Source organism: Podarcis liolepis (genome assembly GCF_965112155.1).
Source record: "Podarcis liolepis genome assembly, chromosome: 2".
Lineage (NCBI taxonomy): Eukaryota > Metazoa > Chordata > Lepidosauria > Squamata > Lacertidae > Podarcis > Podarcis liolepis.
Window position 1 is genome coordinate 106,065,876 of NC_139555.1, and position 23,406 is coordinate 106,089,281.

Genomic DNA, 23,406 nt, shown 5'->3' on the forward strand with positions numbered 1-23,406 from the left:
ATGAGGCTAAGAGAAGATCAAATTAAGGTATTGTCATGGAGACAAACAGTTAAGTCATGTCAGCAGTGACAAGAAGAGAAATGACCTCTGGGAGGAGCACAGAGAGAAGAAACGCCCTGGCGTACCTGTAACAACAGGAAAACTGGACGCCTTCATCAGCCCCAGCTGCAACAAAACATGTCTCTCCCGCTTCGGTCTCTACAACCACAACAGGCGCTGCAACTTTCCAACAGCATGACCTCACCCCCCCAAGGCGCATTCCTCCATTGTCTCCCGAAACAGACAGATGCCAACATACAAGCAAAAGGAACAGGTGAAGAGAAAGAGGAGGTCCAAGCTGCTGAGATACAAACTGATTTCTCCAGATACAAGACCGTTTCAATGCTGGCAGGGTCAAGAAAGAAAAAAGAGAGAGGTCATCCCAGGGATCAATTAGCTTTATTAATCTCAACATCAATTAGAAGAAGAATCTGGCAGCTTGAGAAAGTGGATAGTTATGCAATATTTGGACAGCTAAGGTATCAAATTATAGCTTTTCTTGTAATCAGGGCGCATATCCAACCTAACTTCATCACCCTTTGCCGACTGGGACATATGGCCGAACGTGGAGAATTTTTTGTAGCAATTGGGGCAAGAAGTTCCTAGAAACCCTAGTGCTTTGCAGAGGATTTTAATGCCAGAATTGGTGGGAAAAGAAGTGAACATTTAAACTGGAGTGATCAGGAATTCCAGGGACTCCCAAATCAAGTCCTAGAATCATAGAATCATAGAGTTCGAAGAGACCACAAGGGCCATCGAGTTCAACCCCCTGCCAAGCAGGAAACACCATCAGAGCAGTCCTGAGAGGTTCTGGTCACTTTATTAGTCAAAGATAAACTTCGTATGTTGAATGGTTGTACAAGAGGGGATGAGAGAATATGTTTAATTCCATAAGGTGAAGATTTAAGGATGTTAATGTTTAAGTTAAATTTCATAAGAATTGGGATTTGGAAAACCGTTAAAAGGACATGCAATGAAATTCAACCAAGGGGAAGCGAGGAAGTCACTTAACAAAGTTAATAAGTGTAATTTTCAATAAGGCTATGATTTATGTTTGTTTGTCTTGTGTGTTTGTTTGTTTATAATATTGTGAAAACAAATAAAATTTTTGAAAACAAAAAACAAGAGGGGATGAGAGGGGAGAATTCACTTTTCTTACAAAGGAGCAAATGTAATGGATTATATTGCTCCTTCTCTGGTGGCATAAGTGGAAGAGTTTCTCAAGTTCTTCCAGAACTGGGACGTGACCACCAACCCTTCTTCCGAAAACTGCACACTGGAGAAGATGAACTGAAGAAAGCCCATCAACTTACACCTTCTCATCTTAGGGGTAATAGAGAAGTAGTGTCTAAATTCAAGTACAGATCAGAGGACATTACAGATACCATATGGTATGCCTTCCTCTTGGTTACGAGCCAAAGCTAATCCACCCATGTTAGATTTTAGCTTATTGGGTTAAGTTATCCTATGGAAATGGCTGGACAATTTCCAGGCTAACACTTCTTACTATCCTGGACCAAAGATCTCTGGGTGATTTCTTACAAGAATTTCTTACTCCCCACTGATTAACAGGAGTAGCTTTGCTTTATTGGGTGTGGGTTTTTTTTGTATGGAAGAACAATGAGCCCATTTCAGTTCTGTGGTACATGAAACAAATTCCTAGGCTTGGAATTCTCTAATACTAACAGTGTGTCTTTTCGCACCTGGCTTTGGTTTGTGGATCTGGTTTGTTTTGTTCTTAAAGTAGGGCCTGCATGCTTGAGGCCTGCTTTTCCCTTGATCCAAAATGCACGTGGAGTCAGCTAGAGATAACAGGGGCAAGCAGCAGGAGAAGGTAAGGCATCACCTTCAAGCACTGCTTACAAAAGGGGTAAGGAACCTCCACCCCCCTGGACACCCAGCCAAGGGTTCAAGTAGCCCCACAAGGCCATTTCACCACAACCATGTCCACCTGTCCATCAGCTGATGTCACCGGATGACATCACCTGATAGGCAGGGGAGTAGGGTTGAGTCCTACTGGGTGCCGTTTCACTAGTGTGATCCCTGCAGAGAGCAGGATTGGACCCCCTGCTCATCAGCTGGTGAGCAGAGAGTTCAATCCTTCTTGGTGCTGCTTTGCCAGCATGTTCCTTGCGGGGGAACACCCTGGTGACTTGGATTACTCCATCACCACTGCAGGTAGGCCAACATTTGACAGATGGGTGGGACCATCACGATGTCAGATGGTTGACAGGCAGCCGACCTCGTCTACTTGTCAACGTCAGGATATGGAGAGATAAAAGATCTGGCCTACTTACTGTGCCAAAAAAGGCTCCAGTGTGGTGGCGAGAGCCAGTGTGGTGTAGTGGTTAAGAGCAGTGGACTCGTAATCTGGGGAACCGGGTTCGCGTCTCCGCTCCTCCACATGCAGCTGCTGGGTGACCTTGGGCCAGTCACACTTCTCTGAAGTCTCTTGGCCCCACTCACCTCACAGAGTGTTGTGGGGGAGAAAGGGAAAGGAGATTGTTAGCCACTTTGAGACTCTTTCGGGTAGTGATAAAGCGGGATATCAAATCCAAACTCCTCCTCCTCTTCTTCTTCTTCTTCTCCTCCAACCCTGCCCCCCAGTTTACAAGCTTCCCAGCAATATCAGGTTTGGTCAGGAACAAGAGGTCTGATCCAGGAAGGCAATTTGGCCATCCAAATGCCAAGACATCCAGGTGACAAGCAGAACAGACGAAGGGATGTCAATAAGGAAAGAAGTGACTCGCAAGACCATAAGACACCCACCCTCCCAGATCAAACCCATCTAGGCTAACAACTGCTTTCAGAAAGTGACCATCTAGTTGCCCCTGGGAATTGCAAGTAGGACATGAACACAACACACGTCCTCCCACTAGTCGGAGGAATCGTGCCTCTGATCCCATGTGATCATTGACCACCTTACCCTCCGCGAAGTGACCGAAACCCCTCTCATAGCCACCCAGTTTGGTGATCGTCGCAGCATCTTCTGGCAGCAAACCCCATTGTTTTAACAATGCGCCGTGCAAAGGAGTCTCCCAGCACTGAGCTTCCTTGTACGACCGGGTCCTTGTGGGAGGAAAAACGTCTTTGTTCTCTTTATATGTGCTACACATCGCTTTATGTGCCTTTCTAGCATGTTCCCTTCGCTCACCTTTCCCTCCTAAACTAAAAAAGTTGTAATCTTGGCCCCTCGTCTCCTTCATGGAGAGCCCAACTTCCGTGTGTGATGGCGACACCAGCACCCCAGTCAAAAGACAAAGGCGACATACACCAGGCAAGGAAAAGGCGCCGGCAGGCCCTCCCACGGCAGAGAAACAGCGCCAGCTGGAGGAGCTGATTGTGCGCCTCGCGAGGCTACAACCCATCGAGCAGAGCCAGGTCATCAAACATAAGGTATTGCTTCAGCAGCGGAGGGAGGTTGAAGTCCCTGATGGCTTGGAGTCTCCTGTGGCCCAGGGCAGTCCGGATGGAGAGGCGGCTGAGGTGCTTGAGGGAAAGGGGCTGCTGGCGGCAGGAATCCATCCAGGACATCAACGCCGGCTGCGAGACGAGGCGCTTGGGAGGGGCTCCCGTTTTCTGCAGCCGGAAAAGAGAGAAAAAACAGTGTTTCAGGTTACGTTCCCAAAGTCCTACTTGGAGGAGGTGCACTGAAATTAGTGTACGTGAGTTAGCCCTGTTCCTTAACGCCAAAGGGTCTACTCTGAGTTGGGCTGGCACTCGAGGCAATTCTTCGGTTTGGGTGGCGAGAGAAAGCTAACCTTGGACACAGAGGAACTTTGCCACCTTGGAATTAGATATTATTATTATTATTATTATTACTTATTATTATTATTTGCTAACATCTATTATAATTATAATACTTATTGTTGTTGGGAAGTTCGGGTTACGTACTTAATTTGTTTGGAGGTCCGTTCTTAACCTGAAACTGTTCTTAACCTGAGATACCACTTTAGCTAATGGGGGCTCCTGCCGCCGCCGCCCAATTTCTGTTCTCATCCTGAAGCTTCCAGCCAACAGAGAACACTGGGATTATCCCCATATGGGATAGCTCCACATGTATATACTTTGTAACTAAGTCTGCCCTTCAGGGATCCAACTGTGAACAGAATGTGAGTAAACTACGTTTATATACTTTACACAAGATTGTGGCATGTTCATTCTTTTAAGAGGGATATAAGGGAACTTACCAATAACCCAATACAGTCATACCTCGGGCTGAAGTTGCTTCAGGTTGATCGTTTTCGGGTTGCGCTCCGCAGCGACCCAGAAGTAATGGAACTCGTTACTTCTGGGTTTCGCCGCTCGCACTTGTGCAGAAGAGGCGAATCACGCGGGTTTGCGTTCGTTTCAGGATGCGAACGGGGCTCCAGAACAGATCCTGTTCGTATGCAGAGGTACCACTGTAGTGAGAGGCTTACACAAGCCTGCAACTAGCTACCCGCTGTGTGTTTAAAAGGGGAATGTGAAACTCTGCTAAGTAAAGGAACTTGCTAGCGCAAGTTAGGAAGGATAGTAATAAACAATATATCCTCTCCTGCCTCCCTGGACATTCCCACAGTGTTTAGTATGGGTAGGCAAACTAAGGCCCGGGGGCCAGATCCGGCCCAATCGCCTTCTAAATCCGGCCCACGGATGGTCCGGGAATCTGCGTGTTTTTATATGAGTAGAATGTGTCCTTTTATTTAAAATGCAACTCTGGGTTATTTGTGGGGCCTGCCTGGTGTTTTTAATAATAATAATAAATTTTATTTATATCCCGCCCTTCCCAGCTGAGCCGGGCTCAGGGCGGCTAACAACAATCAAATAACAATCAAATAATAACACATTCTAAAAATATTTCATTATAAAAATTAGTTAAAATCAAATTGATGGCAACCGATTAAACAAAATTCTGTGCAGGTTGCCAGAGGAGGGAGTCAGGCTGCGCCCTGACCAAAAGCTTGGCGGAACAACTCTGTCTTGCAGGCCCTGCGGAAAGATGTCAGATCCCGCAGGGCCCTAGTCTCTTGTGACAGAGCATTCCACCAGGTTGGAGCTGCAGCCGAGAAGGCCCTGGCTCTAGTTGAGGCCAGCCTAACCTCTCTGAGGCCTGGGACCTTGAGGGTGTTATTATTTGTAGACCGTAGGTTTCTCTGTGGGGCATACCAGGAGAGGCGGTCCCGTAGGTACGAGGGTCCTAGGCCGTATAGGGCTTTAAAGGTTAAAACCAGCACCTTAAACCTGATCCTGTACTCCACCGGGAGCCAGTGCAGCTGGTATAGCACCGGGTGAATGTGATCCCGCAGCGAAGACCCCGTAAGGAGTCTCGCTGCGGCATTCTGCACCCGCTGGAGTTTCTGGGTCAGTCTCAAGGGCAGCCCCACGTAGAGCGAGTTACAATAATCCAGTCTGGAGGTGACCGTCGCATGGATCACAGTGGCTAGGTCAGGGCGAGAGAGATAAGGGGCCAACTGCTTAGCTTGGCGGAGATGGAAAAATGCCGCCTTTGTTATAGCTGTAATCTGCGCCTCCATAGAAAGGGAGGTATCGAAGATTACACCCAAACTCTTAACGGACGGTGCTGGCACTAATTGCACCCCCGCAAGAGATGGGAGTTGCCCCCTCGATCCCATATCGTCCCGCCCCAGCCAGAGGACCTCTGTCTTCGAAGGATTTAACTTCAACCGGCTCCCACGTAACCATCCAGCCACAGCTTCCAGTCATCTGGTCAGTGTGTCTGGGGCCGAGTTAGGATGGCCATCCATCAACAGATAGAGTTGGGTGTCATCAGCATACTGATGGCAACCCAGCCCAAAACTCCGGACAAGCTGGGCGAGGGGGCGCATAAAGATGTTAAAAAGCATCGGGGAGAGAATCGCACCCTGAGGCACTCCACACACCAAGGAGTGACGCGATGACAATTCCCCCCCAAGCGCCACCCTCTGTCCCCGATCAGAGAGAAACGAGCGCAGCCATTGAAGGACTGTGCCCTGGATCCCCACGTCGGCAAGGCGGTGGTCCAGAAGTTCGTGATCGACCATGTCAAAGGCTGCTGACAGATCTAGAAGAATCAGCAGCCCCGACCCGCCTCGATCCAGCTGCCTGCGGAGATCATCTGTTAGGGCGACCAGAGCCGTCTCGGTCCCATGACCAGCACGGAAGCCGGACTGGAATGGATTACATGAGTAGAATGCGTGCTTTTATTTAAAATGCATCTCTGGGTTATTTGTGGGGCATGGGAATTCAGATTTTTTTCTTCCAAAATATAGTCCGGCCCCCCACAAGGTCTGAGGAACAGTGGACTGGCCCCCTGCTGAAAAAGTTTGCTGACCCCTGGTCTTTAGTAATGGGCTACCTTGTTTCTGTAGCAGATGCTGGCCCCTGCCTGCACCAGCAACCGGATGCACTCTGTCTGTCCACTGCAAGCGGCCAGGTACATAGGGGTCACTCCCCAGTTGTCCTTCAGATTCACATCTGCACCGTGCTGAGGAGAAACAACAAGTCATTAGCACCACTGGCCTCACCACCCCATGTCCTGGCTTGCTGAAGCCATATGGTGTGAGCAAAGCCCAGAAGTCCATCCTGGGCATCTTTAGGGCCAAATCGGATGCAACAGGTTCCTGATTCCCCCTCCACCCACCACAGGCCAAACAGAGCAGCTTCTGTGTAAATAATTTCCTGCAGTGATTGAATTTGCCCTCCCTTCCTCCTGCCACTCTCAGGAATGGCAGCTAGGAATGGAGGAAGCTGCCTTGAAATGCCTCGTGGAGCAAAAAATACCAAGGGAGCAAAAGAAAGCTGTTTATGTACGCAACAATGGCAGCCCAGATACTCTTAGGAAGAGAAGATCCCTATACAAGAGAGGAATGGTTACAAAACTGATGGACTACGCCGAAATGGCTAAAACGACTGGGGAAATCAGAAACCAGGATGATAAAAATGTCAATAAAGACTGGGGAAAATTTGTAGCTTATCTGAGAGAAAACTGTAAACAGTTAAAAATATTAGGAACTGCAATAACACTTGCAATGTGAAAAATAACTTCAGTTAATATTGAGTATATTGGAGAGACAGATGACGATATGATACACAGCGGAAAGTGACTATCTGCGGACTCCACGGAGGGGAGGAAGGAAGTCAGAGAATTATTTTTTTATGGTGGTATTTTATGTTTGAATGTAAAATTAAAATGTAAAACTAATAATTTTTTTAAAAAAATAATAATAATGAAATGCCTTGTACTGTACAGAGAAACCTCTGAATAAGTAAATGAAGTCAGACCACAATCAATACACAAATAATTAACAACAACAACAACAACAATAATAATACCTGTCAACAGGCCACCATGCCCCTCTGGATCCTAGCAGCAGGGATGTGGATTAGGAGCAGATAAATCTGCCTTACACCACTGGCCCACCTACCTCAGTGTCACCAGCACTGACTGGCAGCAACAGCTCTCCGGACAAGGTTTTCCCGTCCCGCCTTAAGAGATGCCAGGATTAAACGTGGGGCCTTCTGCATGCAAGGCAGGGGCTTAACCCCTGGGCGATGGCCCTTTCCCTAAGGCTTCCATAAAGGTAAAGGGACCCCTGACCATTAGGTCCAGTCATGGCCGACTCTGGGGTTGCGGCGCTCATCTCGCTTTATTGGCCAAGGGAGCTTCCAGGTCATGTGGCCAGCATGCTTATGGTGAACCAGAGCAGCGCACGGAAACGCCATTTACCTTCCCACCTATTTATCTACTTGCGCTTTGACGTGCTTTTGAACTGCTAGGTTGGCAGGAGCTGGGACCGAACAACGGGAGCTTATCCCGTCACGGGGATTCGAACCGCCGACCTTCTGATCGGCAAGTCCTAGGCTCTGTTATTTAACCCACAGCTCCACCCGCGTCCACTTCCATGGAAGGAAGCAAACACCACTTGCTGCAGGACAGGATGATAAGGAGCAACACCTTTGACAACGTTACCTGGATCAGCAGCAGGGTGCAGTCAGGGAAGAGGCCGACGGCCGCGTGGAGAGGGGTCCCCCCGTGTTTGCAGCAGGTGTTGACGTTGGCGCCGTGCTGCAAGAGCAGCTCCACCGAATGCCTCTGCCCCTTGTAGGCCGCCCAGTAGAGGGCCGTCTTGCCGTAATAATCTTTCCTGTCCACCAGCTCCCTGCCTGAAACCAAAGGGGAGATGAGCACCTTCCAAAAAAAACAGTGCAACAGGGAAACAAGCTGAGGACTTAAGAAAAGCCGGCCGGATCGGGCCAGTGGCCCAACTAGTCCAGCATCTTGTTCTCACAGATGCCCCCCAGCAGGACCCAAGCACAAGAGCATCCCACCACCTGTGGTTTCCAGCAACTGGTACCCGGAAGCATCACTGGGGAGGTAGAGTCTAGCCCACTATTTTAGTGTTTTGTTGGAAGCCGCCCAGAGTGGCTGGGGAAGCCCAGCCAGATGGGCGGGGCATAAACAAACAAACAAACAAACAAACAAATAAATAATAAGGCTCGTGGGCTGGATGCGGCCCAATCGCCTTCACAATCCAGCCCATGGACAGTCCAGGAATCAGCGTGTTTTTACACGAGTAGGATGTGTCCTTTTATTTAAAATGCATCTCTGGGTTATTTGTGGGGTATAGGAATTCGTTCATTCCCCCCCCCAAAAAAAATATAGTCCGGCCCCCCACATGGTCTGAGGGATGCTGGACCGGCCCACGGCTGGAAAAGGTTGCTGACCCCTGGTCTAGCCATTGCGGCCAGTTGCCCTCGATAGCCCTCCCCTCCGTGACTTTCGTCTAATCCTCTTTTAAAGCCACCCAAGTCGGTGGCCATGCTGCTTCATGGTGCAGTGAGTTCCACAGTATAACTGTGGAAGGGCATTCTTTCATTCATCCCAAATCTTCCAACATTCAGCTTCACAAGTTCCCAGGGTTAGGAGAGAGGAAGGACAACTTTTCTCTGGCTTTCTCTATGCCATACATAATGGACTATGGATTAGGAGTGGACTACAGCCCCCCCTTGCCCCCCCGGTCCCTCTTTTTTGGTATGGTACAGCATTTGGATTGCCTGTGCACAATATTGTTATGGGGTTTTAAGTGCGGGGAATAAACACCGCCCAGACCCCTCTCCTTCCCAAAGTCTGGTTTGCTCCATTTTTAGCCCTGTGTGCAACCTGGAAACATTACATAGGACACACACTTGAGGTCAGCAGGAGTTGTTTCAGCTTCTCCACGTTGCCACGGCTGGCCTCGTAGTGCAGCTCCGTCCACCTGTAGTTGTAGCTGGGCGCCGCCTGGTAGCGCTTGGCAGCGGGGCGCGAGGACTCTGGCGGTGCCCCATTGCCGTAGGGCGCTCGGGAGAGGGAGCTGATGTAGAAGCCCATCTCCGTCCGTCCTCCCTCTGTCCACATGCAAAGGCTTCCCCTGTATGGTAAGGTAAAGGTAAAGGACCCCTGGACGGTTAAGTCCAGTCAAAGGTGACTCTGGGGTTGCGGCACTCATCTCGCTTTCCGGTGTTTGTCCACAGACAGCTTTCCAGGTCACGTGGCCAGCATGACTAAACTGCTTCTGGCGCAATGGGACACCGTGACGAGTGCCAGAGCACACAGAAACGCTGTTTATCTTCCCGTCACAGTGGTACCTATTTATCTACTTGCACTGGTGTGCTTTCGAAGTGCTAGGTTGGCAGAAGCTGGGACAGAGCAACAGGAGCTCACCCCGTCACGGGGATTCGAACCGCCAACCTTCTGATCGGCGGTGGTTTAAACCACAACACCACCTGCATCCCCTGTATGAACTGGGGGGTGCATTGAGGTTCAGGTTGGTGATAAGAGAACAGGGGAGAGGTTAAGCACCCTTATGTGTCGCGCGAGACCCACTGACCAGATTCTCTCTACCACAGTGGTTTCCCAGGACCTCTTTAAAACTGCTGAGGGTCTTGGTGGGCCACTTTATGATTTTTCTGCCAGTTGTAGCAATTGGTCAAAGTGCTCCTAGCCATGTACAGAGTTCCTCCCTGCTATGTTCCCCCTTCTCTCTCTTTCCCCACTTCAGCCATACCACGGCTTCTCAGGGACGGAGGGGGGCAAACACGGTCATCCATAGGAGCCAACTCCAAGGGGCCGAGGTCCCTCCATAGAATCATAAGAGTTTGAAGGGACCCCAAGAGTCACTGCATTCCCTTGCAATGCAGGAATCTCAGCTAAAGCATCCCTGACAGATCACCATCCTTCTTCCCATCCCAATAAAATTTGCCTTCCCCAAGTTGATGGGCATTGCCGTTCAAATAGTGTGGGTGTGCCCCATCATGCGATCGATTATGCAGGGTGGGGCTTACCTCCCCCCCCCCTATTTTATTCAAGTTGGTACCCCTGTGGTCATCTGTCAACCCCACTAGGAACACGGCCCTGCCCCATACCCAGGAGTGCCAGCTTGGCCCAATGACTGTGGGTGCCATGCAGTGTGCATGGCCCTGGCGTCAAAATTTGTGGGTGCCTGGCCCCTTCATGGGAAATTTTGTGGGTGCTTGGCAAGGCCGGATTTAGGTTTGATGAGGCCCTAAGCTACTGAAGGTAATGGGGCCCTTTATATGCCCAGCTGTCCTTTGTCAACAACATATTGTCACTGGTTTTTGTGTTGAATATATGCTATATGGAAATTTATGGACCTGATAGGTATCTAAAGCCATTTGCGCATAAAAAATATGTATTTTATCAAAGTAATTGTTGAACTGAAATACAATTAAGAAGTATATGAATAGTGAAATTTTTTTGCGGGGCCCCAAGAGAGTGGGACCCTAAGCTATAGCTTGTTTAACTTATACGTAAATCTGGCAGTGGAGCTTGGGCACCCAGGGAATTGGCACCTATACCTTAACTCAGCTCAAGCCGCCTGAACCAGAAGCACAGGGCTCCAAAGAGTCAGTGAAACAAGCTCAGGGGTGCTGGAGCTTAAGACCCGCGCTCAGCCCTGGGTGTCGAGCGCACTTCTGAACATGTGCAGAGTGCAGCGGCCCTAACCGGCCCATTACTACTACCAGACCACGCACCCACCGGAGCTCAGGGGAAGGACCTTCGAAATGGATTCATAATAATAATAATAATAATAATAATAATAATAATAATAATAATAATTTATTTATACCCCGCCCATCTGGCTGGGCCTCCCCAGCCACTCTGGGCGGCTTCCATAAAAACCAAAAATACAGTAAAATATCACACGTTAAAAACTTCCCTGAACAGGGCTGCCTTAAGATGTCTTCTGAATGTCAGGTAGTTGTTTATCGCTTTGACATCTGCTGGAAGGGTGTTCCACAGGGCGGGCGCCACCACCGAGAAGGCCCTCTGCCTGGTTCCCTGTAGCTTTGCTTCTCGCAATGAGGGAACCGCCAGAAGGCCCTCGGTGTTGGACCTCAGCGTCCGGGCAGAATGATGGGGGTGGAGACGCTCCTTCAGGTATACTGGACTGAGGCCGTTTAGGGCTTTAAAGGTCAACACCAGCACTTTGAATTGTGCTCGGAAACGTACTGGGAGCCAATGTAGGTCTTTCAAGACCGGTGTTTTGTGGTCTCGGCGGCCGCCCCCCGTCACCACTCTAGCTCAGTCCCAAACTTTCGCAGGGAGGGCAAGGGGGAAGCTGATCTGGGGCCGGCAAGAGACGTCTCTGTCCGCGATGCAGAACGAGAGGCTCCCGCTGCACCGACGCCTGGACCGATTCGCAGCTGCAACATTCCCTCCCCGCTGCATCCGGCGCGGCGAGCGGATCCGGATTAAAACCCGCTTCGACCCCTACCCTGCGCCATGCATTGCCAAGATGGGTCGTGGCCGCCCGGCATCTCCCCGAAAACCCTCCCTCCTTCCCCGTTTGGGCCGCTTACCCGCCCGCGCTACGCCCGGCACCGGCTCGGAGAGACGCGGCCGGCCATCTCGGAGCGAGAGGCGGGCGTTGCGAGTCCCGTCGGCGGCGCCGCTCCGCCCCGGGGAGGCCGCTTCCCAGGGCTTTCCTCAAGGCCCCGGGGGAAAGGCGGCCGAGCCTCCTTCCTCCGCGCCGCTCCCGCCCCGAGGGAGGAGGCGCCGCCTGCAATGGCTGCCGCGCGGCGAGAAGGGAGCCGCCCTCCCGGGCGCCGCTTTCTCTGCAGTGCGAAGCCGCAGCCAGAGCCGAGCGGGGCCTCGAGGAGCCTTTGTAAAACGCGCGGGAAACCCCGGGGTGTGTCGGCGCGCGGGAAGCGGACTCTTCAATCCACACGCCTTCATTTTAAATTCGTTTTTAATGCCGTGTAACACCGTCTTAATCGTGGGCGTAGTCAAGGGGTGGGGTGGGCAACTGCATCCTCAAAAATCATTGAAAAGTATTAAAAATACTCAATTACCACTCGGTAGATAAGGTCAAAAAAGAATGGGGATGCTTCCAAAATTATCTGAATAAATACGGTGCCAATAATAACACTTGGCTGTGTTTAGATTCACAGAAAAGGGGGGGGGGAATTCTTCCTATTGTTTGGATAAACAATAAAACACAGATTATTTAATTGTAACAGTCGAATTGAAACTGCGAAGAGATAGACGGAAGTCAACATGAGGGACTCAAACCAGTTGGAAGGACTTTGTGTACAGAATATTCAAATATTGATTTGAACTTCCTAAATAATATTTGTCTTAGAAAAATATTTTTTCCTAGTTTTTGTCGTTTTGTTTTGGTTTCCCCCCCTTCCTTTTTTCTTTTTTAATGTTACTCTGTTTGTCTTACATCTTCTATCATGTATTTTGTAACCCCCTGTTTTTACCTTAGAATATGTAGTTGAGGATCAAATTATTCTTTTTATTTGTTCTTTGTAAATTCTGAAAATGTAATAAAGTTTATTTAAAAAGTAAAAATTTAAAAAATACTCAATTAACTGAGTGTGACAAAAGCCTGTCTCCCGTGATGTCCTCTTTTTGGACAGGAATTTGACCTGTGATCTCTCCCCCCCCCCAAGCTGAGCTCCATAACTTGGGGGGGGGGGCATCTCCCAGAAAAAGCTATGCCCATGGTGTTCAGGTTGTGTTTCCATTTTCTGGACCCTGCCCTGGGACCTAAGGGACCACCCACACTTCCCTTTGTCCCGTGATTTCTAGTCAGGGGTTGGAGAGGTTTTTTTGGGCTTTTTGGTCCCCCTGCTTTTTTCGGGGAAACCCACGGTTTGCTGCTGAATCGGAACAAACGTCCATTTGCTGAAAACCCAATTGATCTTGGTTCCAATTCAGCAGTAAAGAGTGGGTTATCCCAGGGAAAGCGTAAAAGAAAAAACCCCCTCTCAGACGCCTGACTAGAAACCACACAGGACAGTGGTTTGGATGGTAATAATAATAGATGTAATAATAATAATAATAATAATAATAATAATAATAATAATAATAATAGATGGTCACATCAGAGGTTACACAGGAAGGTGCCTTAATATAAAGTCAGGCCATTGGTCCATTAATAATAATAATAATAATAATAATAATAATAATAATAATTTATTATTTATACCCCGTCCATCTGGCTGGGCTTCCCCAGCCACTCTGGGCGGCTTCCAAAAGAATATTAAAATACTATAATACATCAAATATTAAAAGCTTTCCTAAACAGGGCTGCCTTCAGATGTCTTCTGAAAGCCTGGTAGTTGTTGTTCTCTTTGACATCTGGTGGGAGGATGTTCCACAGGGAAGGCGCCACTACAGAATGGCTTTAAAAGAGGATTAGCCAAATTTGTGGAGGAGGCTAACATTTATTTAATTCTTATTCCATTGTTTCTCCAAGGAGCCCAATGTGGTTTTTCAGAGTTCTCCTCATTTAATCCCCCACAACCACCCTGTGAGGCGACGACAGGCCCAAGGTCACCCAGTCAACCTCACTGCCGAGTGGGGATTTGACCCCTGGTCTCCCAGCCCCTTGGCCAGCCCACTGACCACGTCACCGCATGTGAGAACATCATAAAAGCCCTGCTGGATGAGCCAAATGGCCCTTCTAAAGTCCAGCAGCCTCTTCTCACATAGGCCTGCCAGATCCCTAGGAGGACCTCAACACACCACCACCTTCCCCACGTGATTCCCAGCAGCTGAAGCTCATCTGCTTTCACCAGTGTAGGTAGTAATTACATGGCTAGTAGTCCTTGATAGTCTTATCCTCAATACATGTGAGTAACCCTCTCTTAAAAGCCATCCAAGTTGGCCATGCTGACACTGCCGGGAGATGGTCGTCCTCTCAATACCAATTGCTGGGAATCGCAGGTGGGAAGAGTGGTGGTTGTGAGTTCGAGTCCTGCTTGCTGGCTTCTCACAGGCATCCGGTTAGCTGCTAAGTGGAGTTTGGATTTGATATCCCGCTTTATCACTACCCGAAGGAGTCTCCAAGCGGCTAACATTCTCCTTTCCCTTCCTCCCCCACAACAAACACTCTGTGAGGTGAGTGGGGCTGAGAGACTTCAGAGAAGGGTGACTGGCCCAAGGTCACCCAGCAGCTGCATGTGGAGGAGTGGGGAAGCGAACCCGGTTCACCAGACTACAAGTCTACCGCACTTAACCACTACACCACACTGGCTCTCTTTGCTAAGAGAACAGGAGGCTAAGCAGGGCTTTTCTGTTCTTAATAGGACCGGTTAAGTGAAAGCAAGAGTTTTTCCAGGCCCACAACTTGGCTGGTGACCTCCCACAATCTCTCTCTCTCTCTCTCTCTCTCTCTCTCTCTCTCTCTCACACACACACACACACACACACACACCACTAGCTTTGATCCTCTGCTTTTTAACAGCATTGTGGCACAGAAATTAAGCTGGTGAGGTTTTCCACAGCAGAATACACAGGCTAGGAAAATTGCAGTTTCTAAATTTATGTATCCTGTTAAAAGCACAGGAGCAGAGCCAGTTTTTTTTTTTTAAAAAAAAAGGCAATCAGACCTCCCACATCATTAAGGAACTGGAAGCTCGAGCCTTCTTCTGTGTTGTATATTAAAGTTTATTGAATTACCGTGTAAGAATTTTGCTCTGTAATAAAGTCATCTGGGATCTAAACTGATTATTTACAGACAAAACTTCTCATTTGATGATAAAACTCCTACTTTGCTCAGAACAGTATCTACAATAACATTATTATACTATGGAACAACAACAAAATCAGGCTGGCTGGTTTGTCCATCAAGCTTTCCAGATTGGAGAATTTATTATTATTATTAATCAGTTGAGAGAGTGCATTTACGGAGCTGGGCCAGAATGGGGAAAAAAGGGAAAGTGAGATGCTGAGCACCAGGGAAGCAAGAAACTAGGAAAGAAACACAAGCAGAGTCCCACCCACCCACCTCAGGCAGCCCTCTCCCCAAAATAAGAAGCTACCTTACAGTGAGTCAGGCCATTGCTCCATCTAGCTCAGTATTGTCTACAGTGCAGGCAATAGACTCTACATTGACTGGCAGTGGCTGTCCAGGATTTCAGGCAGGCATTTTCTCAGGCCTACCTGGAGATTCTGGGGATCGAACCCCTTCTGCATGCAAAGCGGGTGCTCCGTCACTGAGCTGTGGCATGTGCCAAGAGCAGTTTCTTCCTACAGAATTTATTCCCCCATTGTAGAAGTTCCTGCCGCCATTTACGCTGCAATGGAAATCTGTTGGGGGACCGAGCTGCCAAGACATATAACCTGAGGAACTGTCCTCTGTCTGCTTTTCCAAGAAGCATGGTCACCTACCGGTGCTTGCAGACCGGGCTGGTGTCAAAAACACACCACAACTGAGACAAGTTAAAAAAGGAAGAAGTTGGCATTCTGTTTTCCTTCTGCTTGTTGCAAGAGCACAGGTGACTCTGGTGCGTGGGACAGGAAGGGTGAGCTACAGGACACGAGATGTGTCAAGGAACCAAGGCAGAGGAGCTCCACTTTTCTTAAGGTAGTGCTAAAGATACAACATAGTCCTCTGGGCAAGGCGAATTGTGCAGGGACCACTTTCTACAACGCACAGCTGCCGCTTTTCAGTCTCGGAATGGCCATTGCCACTAGAGGAGGACTCCTGGGGTTTGAGTAAGCACCAGACTTACCACTGCTGGACCCAAACACCTTTTTAGCACCCGCAGAAGGCAGTGGGTGCTGGGACCCCGCCAGAGGGCTCACCACCTCAAACAATGCTCCCCTCTCACTGTGCACAGAGCACCCCCCAGAATCGGAGGCGTCCTGAGGCAAAGAAAGGACTGAGGTACGCAAGAGGGGACAGGGTGTGGGGAAAAGCATCTCTTAATACTAGAACCTGGAAAGATAGCATTGAAGTACTAGAACCTGGACAATCCGGGACAAAATGAGGTGCTTCTTCATGCTTGGGACACCGTTCATGAAGAATGCTTGTGTATTCATGTCCGCAGGCACTCAGAACAGACTAGATAGGACCAGGAGGTTTCTTCTTAGGCGTTTAAGAACATATCCCCACAAAGCAAGGCAAAGTCTCAACCTCTGCATCGCAGAACCTACTCTGTTGCCTTCCTCTCTCAAGAACCGCAAGCTCCTAGGCATGATTATAGGGTTGGAAAAGGTCCTTCACTCCAACGCCCTGCAATGCAGGAATCTCAATTGGGTGGTCGTCCCCCTATCCAATTTGAAACCATACCAGACCCTGCTTAGCTTTGCAGTTTTATCGGGGCACCACTAGGAGGGATTATAATACGGAGCTTTCAGATTCAGAGGCGTCTCAGTAGCAACTGCTAGGGAGCAACAACGGGAAATGGATATTGCCCTTTGCGTCTCGCTTGTGGCCTTCCAGAGACACTTGGCGGGGCACTTTGGGGCTGGGGGGAGAGAAGTATGCGGGAGTAAACAAACCTTTGGCTCTTCCTTACATTCTTGTAAGTTGCTGTAGGCTGACGAGAGTTGACTGGAAGGTAACCGCAATTTTGTCTCGTAATGCGGTGACAAGAGGACACCCCATTCTGGGAAAGGAAATGGGTGCCCAATATCTGTCTGTGCGCGATATACCCTTTTCGTGGTACAAATCTTTACGGGACAAATTCGGAGCTCAAGACTAAGGCTCCAAGTTACGAGTTTTGTCTCACAGCCTGGTTTTAACTATGGAGCAGGGGAATAATAAAAGGAGCAAGAGGCCTGCTAAGCATGTAGAATGTGCCCCCTACCCCCAAGTAAAACCAGCCCCGCTCTGAGCTACCTGAAATTTGGGGGGAGGTTGTTCCAGGTCAAAGGGCATGGCTTCCAAGCAGGGTTGTGCTCTCACCTGAGTTATTAATAACTAGACTGAGATAACAGGTGGGAATATGTCTGGCTGGACGGCCATGTTGGCCGGATCTGGAGGGCATCCGACTGGAGAAGGCCGAGGCGGCCTTTTCCTGAAATGTGTGACACACGTAATCTCAGTAATCCTTACAACAGCTATGCAAGGCGTACCAGTGTAATTATCGGCGTTCCCCACATTGTAAACAGGAGGTGGAGGGCTGGAGTTCAAGTGGCTGGCTTAAGGCACCTGGGGAGTCTTATGGCTAGGCTGAGATTTGAACCAGCGGTGCCGGAGCTGGCAACAGGTGCTCTTCCTAAAATCTGTGCTACCAAGGTGGCACCAGCCTTTGAATCTCTTAAGGCATGATGCAAGGAGATCCGTGAACAGACTCGCCTGCATTTTAAAAAGCCAGGGAGGAGAAAAATTCAGACCCTGGTGCTAACAGATGGGAGGGAGGTAGCCCTTTCGTGCTTGTGCCATTTCCTCAATTCAAATCCCCCTCTCCGAGGCTGGTGTTCAATTTGTCCTGCAGTTTAAAATATGCAAGCCACCTCTATGGGTACCTGGAAGTCTACCAGCCACAGGGCAAGTAGCAGCTTTGGGGGAGGGGGGTTTTTAAAATCAGGAAAATGGCACAGTTGAGAAAGGCAAACAAGCGCTGCGACTCTAAGCTGAATCCTCTTCCCACTCTGCGCCTGGTTTTAAATTACAAGGGTTGAAGATATATGCTATTCACGGATGCCCCACAACATGCCTCATATGGCTCTTGTTGACCTACTTTGATGCAGGCACAGGCATTCTTTTAAAATTGCACAGAACTCTCCGTAAAAGCTCACTGGAGTGTTCTAGGAAGCCGGACTAAAAAAAGCCGGGCATCTATCTGCAACAGAGCCTAATCCAAGGAAAACATGCCACCTCTTCTGTTTTGTTGCCTGACTGTGCAGCTGTTGAAGGAGCAGGAGCCCTGCCAAAATAAAGAGAGAGAAATCCTTACCCCACGGCTCGCAAGGAAGCGGGCCAGAGCCTACGATGCAAAGCGGCAGATTGGAACGGTTTGCTGTGGCTGGATCTCGCCTGAAACTGTGGCATTAATGCTGTTTTACGTGGGCTGCAAACATACAAGGAGAAGCAGAACTAAAACTGCAGAGGCAATAAGGTGCAAGGGGGGGGGAACCATCACAATACAGGGTTTCTTCCCCCCCTGTGAGGAATGACATGGAATGATTCAACAGCGCTTCAAGTGATAGTTCCTTTTCGGCTAACCTAAGTTAGGTAGAGTTGTCAATTGATGGAAAATAACTCCCCACCTGGGCTTGCACCTGTGTCTGTTAAAACAGGTTAAATCAGCAAGGGATAAATATTGCCTCCTGCGGATGCCGGTAGGTCAGGGATGGGTACCTGCGACCTTCCAGATGTTGCTGGAGTTCAAGGGCGCTTCCAGATTGCTATTTTGGGATGGGATAAGCAGAGCAGTGGCAAATTCAGAAGTGTAGGGCCCCTTCACCATAGGCACTGCCACGCCCCCTTCTAAGAAGGCTGCATAACCTTATAATTGTACAATACTACTAATAATCAGGGATTCATTGCAACAATAAGTGCAGACCTACATGTGTTTCCTGTGAGCTAGATCTACTTTTTACTGTGCTCGTACACGGGCAAATCATTTGGAGTGCTCCAATATCTGGAGCGACTTAAGTTGTATTTGTACGTTACAGAACACGCACGCAATTCTCCCGAAACCGAAGCAGCTTGTGTTTTCAGTGCTAAAAGGCTTAGCTTTGGAGCAACTCATCAGAGCTCTTCCAGTGTGCCTTCTGTAGAACGACCCCGGGAGCCAATCCTCCATGGCTGACTCACTTCCTTTCCCTCTGATTTGCTCCAATCAGCAAAAAGGGTGAGAAGACTTCTTCCAAGTAGCTAAAAGGCTTCCCTTTCCTGTGGCTTCAGGACCCTGGAGACAGAGACCCTGCTGCAGATATCGTCACAGGCCTTTGTCTCCACACACCATCCCAGACCACTAACACCTCTGGGTGAGATTCAATGACATATGGACAAATTCATGTTGGGTAAAGAAATCTGATTTGGGGCTCTTGCTGGAGAACCTCATTCCCACCCCCAAATCTTATTTTTTTTTATAATAGGGGAAGTGACAGGAAAACACACTGGGAAGTGTGGTATAATATTGCGAATCAGAATAAAAACCAGAATGCTAAATAAACAGCTGAGGCTGTCTAGCTTCCCCACAATTTTTGTGCAAAGAAATCCGAAGTAAATAAACAGAACGTCTGGAAGTGACCCAACTCCCATCAGCCCGAGCCAGTGGTCAGGGACAATGACAGGAGTTGTCGTCTAGCAACTTTTGGAGGGGCGAAGGGGTAGCCGTTGCTGCTGTAGATCAAGCAGCTCTCAAAGACACAGAATGAGTAGCTGGTGAAATATTGGCAACCGAACTGCAGGCAGAGAAACAGCAAAAGCCACCACAATGGGCACTGGAGGAAGCCAGAGGCATGGCCAATTGGTTCTGCAAAAATTCTGAGTTGCCTCTGGCAGACCCAGGAAAGACCCCCGTGGGGAAGCGGGGCGGCGTTGGACAAAGCAAAGCCACAGTGTGAGAGACAGGAACACGAGGAAAGAGGGTGTTTGCTTGAGAAGAAGTGCTAACTCAAAAGAGGAGCGGGAGAGGGGAGGAAAGGCTTCCCCTCTCCGCAGCTCTACAGTGCGATACAGAGGTCCGTTATTTCCCAAACAGCAGCAAACAAGAGGGGGTGAGGCAGTCGGAGGGGAGCAAGGTCTCCTTTGTGCTTTCTGGGGACGGGCTCTGTGCTTGGAGCAGCAGCTGCAGAAAGGCATGCTGGGATTGCGGGGGGCAAGGACCCCCGAACCAGGTGTGGGTGAGCAAGGAAGGCGCAGGCTCCTCTGTGCTGTTCCAGGAATCTCGGAGGGGTCCCAGCTAGTGGCAGGCCTTTCCCAGCCCGGCGGTGGCTCCTGTGTCCTCCATCCTCAGCCTCTTCCCTTTCGCTTGGTCCCAGTCTGTTTTGATGCGCCAGGGAAGGGCACTGCTGAAGAGATGCTCCCCTCCTTCTCTGATTGCTTAGGCAGTGGGATGCTTTCTCTTCTCAGGGCGAAAGGGAGCCCGGCAAAATCCAGAGGCTGCTGTCCGAGCCTTGGCTTCTGGCACCGAGGCAAAAAAAAATCACCGCCCGCGTGGCTACACTAGTCTCTAACCCTCTTGGCACATTCGTAACTCCCGGCCTCCTGGCTCAAGCTGAACGGGAGGAGCCCACAGCTTCTGAGGAGGGAGACATTCCCCTAAAGTCCATTATCATCATCATTATTGTTGCAAAAAAACAAAGGAAAAAAGAAGAATAAAGTTCTCTGGCACCCTTGGCCCTCCAGGGCGCTTGGCATTTCCTGGTCTGCTGCTGCTCCTCCTCCTTCCACGTCGTCGGTGTGGCGTGCCTGGTCCCGGCTGCAGCAGGTGCCCTCTGCCCCCTCCCCCCGCCTGGCTGACTGTCCCCTTGTGCACATCACAAGTCCGTGACTTTGTTCTCTACGGCGGCGGCGATCTGCTGCAGGCGGTAGCCCAGCTGCATCTTCTGCGCGGTCGGATCTTCCTCCAAGGCGGTGATGATCTGCGGGGAGAGGAGACCTGGGGTTGTTATCTGGTAGTGATCGCCTTCTAGAGCCAGATTTTTGGTTTTGTTTGGTGGTGGGGCAGCAGATGTTCTGCATCCTAGGGAGGCCTCTGAGGCTCAGTGCATGGATTGCTAGAGGCCAGAATCGCCGTCAATAAGATACAATGCGAACCTACGTTGTAGTTTAATATTCTGCTGGAAGCTGCCCAGAATGGCTGGGGAAACCCAGCCAGATGGGCGGGGTATAAATAATATACAGTAGTACCTCTGGTTACGTACTTAATTCGTTCCGGAGGTCCGTTCTTAACCTGAAACTGTTCTTAATCTGAAGCACCACTTTAGCTAATGGGGCCTCCAGCTGCTGCTGCTGCGCCGCGGGATTTCTGTTCTCATCCTGAAGCAAAGTTCTTTACCCGAGGTACTATTTCTGGGTTAGCGGAGTCTGTAACCTGAAGCGCATGTAACCCGAGGTACCACTGGATGATGATGATGATGATCTTTAGGAGGGCCTCTGCTCTTGGCGCCTTCCTTGTTGGCATCCAGGAGGAGCAGGGCCTTTTTGGTAGAGGCACCCTGATTAAGGAATGCTTTCCTCTTTGGGGTCTGGGGTGAGCTTGATTCATTCGCCCTCCTGCTCTGAATTATCTCCCCACTTCCACCTTCGCTCAGCGGCCAAGGGACAAGCACCAAAACAAATCCTTTGGTGGAGGGAGCAGTTTCGAGTTCCAGGAGAGCCACAGAGTTTCTGTGGAGGCAGTGGGCTCATTTACACCCAGTCTGCAATTTCCCCCATTGCGTGTTCCTTGTGCCACTGAGTTAGTAGTAACGGCACCAGCAAAACCAACTGAGAAACAGAGTCTTATGAACCATTAACCCCTGTGGGCTAAATGTGGTACAAAGATGAAATTTGCACCCACTGCCCCGCCCACCTTTGCCTCTGGCCCCACCCACCAGGGACATGCGCCCCCCCAGCCTGAAAAAATGTTCCTTTCCCCTAAAAGGAAGTTTTTGGGACCACATTAAAATATGAGCCATATTTACCTGGTCATAGTACTTGTTGATGTACTTGTAGAGCTCATGCAGCGCCACCAAGGAATTGAGGTCACCTGAGTAGTTCTGTAACCGAGAAAGGACAGGTTAATTGTCACCAAGAGAGTAACATGCTGTCCCCCCTCCCCCTACTGAGTCACTTTCAATAGTTTTCTGGTGGCCCAAGTTGCAAACAGAGATGGGAATAATAAGGTGAAGTCAGGGCATCCTGATCAAATTTGCAGATGACACCAAACTGGGAGGGGTGGCTAACACCCCAGAGGACAGGATCACACTTCAAAACGACCTTGACAGATTAGAGAACTGGGCAAAAGCAAACAAGATGAATTTTAACAGGGAGAAATGTAAAGTATTGCACTTGGGCAAAAAAAATGAGAGGCACAAATACAAGATGGGGGACACCTGGCTTGAGAGCAGTACATGTGAAAAGGATCTAGGAGTCTTGGTTGACCACAAACTTGACATGAGCCAACAGTGTGACGCGGCAGCTAAAAAAGCCAATGCAATTCTGGGCCTCATCAATAGGAGTATAGCATCTAGATCAAGGGAAGTAATAGTGCCACTGTATTCTGCTCTGGTCAGACCTCACCTGGAGTACTGTGTCCAGTTCTGGGCACCACAGTTCAAGAAGGACACTGACAACTGCAATGTGTCCAGAGGAGGGCAACCAAAATGGTCAAAGGCCTGGAAACGATGCCTTATGAGGAACGGCTAAGGGAGCTGGGCATGTTTAGCCTGGAGAAGAGGAGGTTAAGGGGTGATATGATAGCCATGTTCAAATATATAAAAGGATGTCACATAGAGGAGGGAGAAAGGTTGTTTTCTGCTGCTCCAGAGAAGCGGACACGGAGCAATGGATCCAAACTACAAGAAAGAAGATTCCACCTAAACATTAGGAAGAACTTCCTGACAGTAAGAGCTGTTTGACAGTGGAATTTGCTGCCAAGGAGTGTGGTGGAGTCTCCTACTTTGGAGGTCTTTAAGCAGAGGCTTGACAACCATATGTCAGGAGTGCTCTGATGGTGTTTCCTGCTTGGCAGGGGGTTGGACTCGATGGCCCTTGTGGTCTCTTCCAACTCTATGATTCTATGATTCTATGACTTCATGGTGGGAAGCTCTCAATGGATCTATGGAACATGCCTTAAATAGGACTAGGACAGACGACTTGTCCACCTAGCCCAGTTCTCTCTGCTCTGATGGAAAATGGTTCTCCAAGGCCTCGCGCAGAGGTCCTTCCCACCATCACCTGTTATCTTGATAGTTTTAACTGGAAGATGCCAGGGTCTGAACCTGGGAACCTTCTGCATCCAAACTTCCGCCTGGCCTTTGGGCTGGACTCAATCTAACCCCCCCCCATTTGTTTATTTTTTGATGGAACCCCTTATATGGGATTTTGTATATAAATTTTCCCTCGGCTTTTTTTGCTTGCGCATGTAGGACCAGCATGGATAGTTGGCCCCGGTGAGTATTTGACGTATTCTCCCCTTATGGCT

At 49.4% G+C, this 23,406-nt stretch overlaps 2 protein-coding genes across 5 annotated transcripts in view; both read right to left on the reverse strand.

The window, feature by feature from the left end:
* Positions 1–1,632: 1,632 nt before the first annotated feature.
* Positions 1,633–12,256, reverse strand: LOC310701978 (ankyrin repeat and SOCS box protein 5-like). Its single transcript, XM_083493572.1, has 5 exons — positions 11,884–12,256; positions 9,208–9,431; positions 7,991–8,184; positions 6,377–6,505; positions 1,633–3,618 (listed from the first exon to the last, which is right to left on the reverse strand). Exons 2-5 carry the CDS (start codon positions 9,416–9,418, stop codon positions 3,397–3,399), a joined length of 756 nt encoding a protein of 251 aa, XP_083349698.1. The 5' UTR covers positions 9,419–9,431; positions 11,884–12,256; the 3' UTR covers positions 1,633–3,396.
* Positions 6,343–23,406, reverse strand: part of PLXNB1 (plexin B1) — a 157,748-nt gene continuing 140,684 nt past the window's right edge. For 2 of the 4 annotated variants that reach the window (XM_083491023.1, XM_083491022.1), the window contains exons 38-39: positions 21,905–21,979; positions 14,960–20,860 (exon numbers count right to left, since the gene is read on the reverse strand). In XM_083491023.1, the coding sequence (XP_083347149.1) occupies positions 20,756–20,860; positions 21,905–21,979 (180 nt within the window). In that variant the 3' untranslated portion in view covers positions 14,960–20,755. Of the gene's footprint in view, positions 6,355–14,959; positions 20,861–21,904; positions 21,980–23,406 lie in introns of those variants that run through there. The other 2 variants (XR_014522902.1, XM_083491024.1) reach the window with 2 other exon arrangements.

Excerpts from the sequence above, each read along its gene's own strand:
- LOC310701978 (XM_083493572.1), bottom strand. The coding sequence starts at position 9,418 with ATGTGGACAGAGGGAGGACGGACGGAGATGGGCTTCTACATCAGCTCC. Across the intron at positions 8,185-9,207 it reads ACAACTCCTGCTGACCTCAA|GCAGGGAGCTGGTGGACAGG; the intron begins GTGTGTGTCCTA and ends CTTTGGTTTCAG. Across the intron at positions 3,619-6,376 it reads GCATCTGCTACAGAAACAAG|AAAACGGGAGCCCCTCCCAA; the intron begins GTAGCCCATTAC and ends TTCCGGCTGCAG.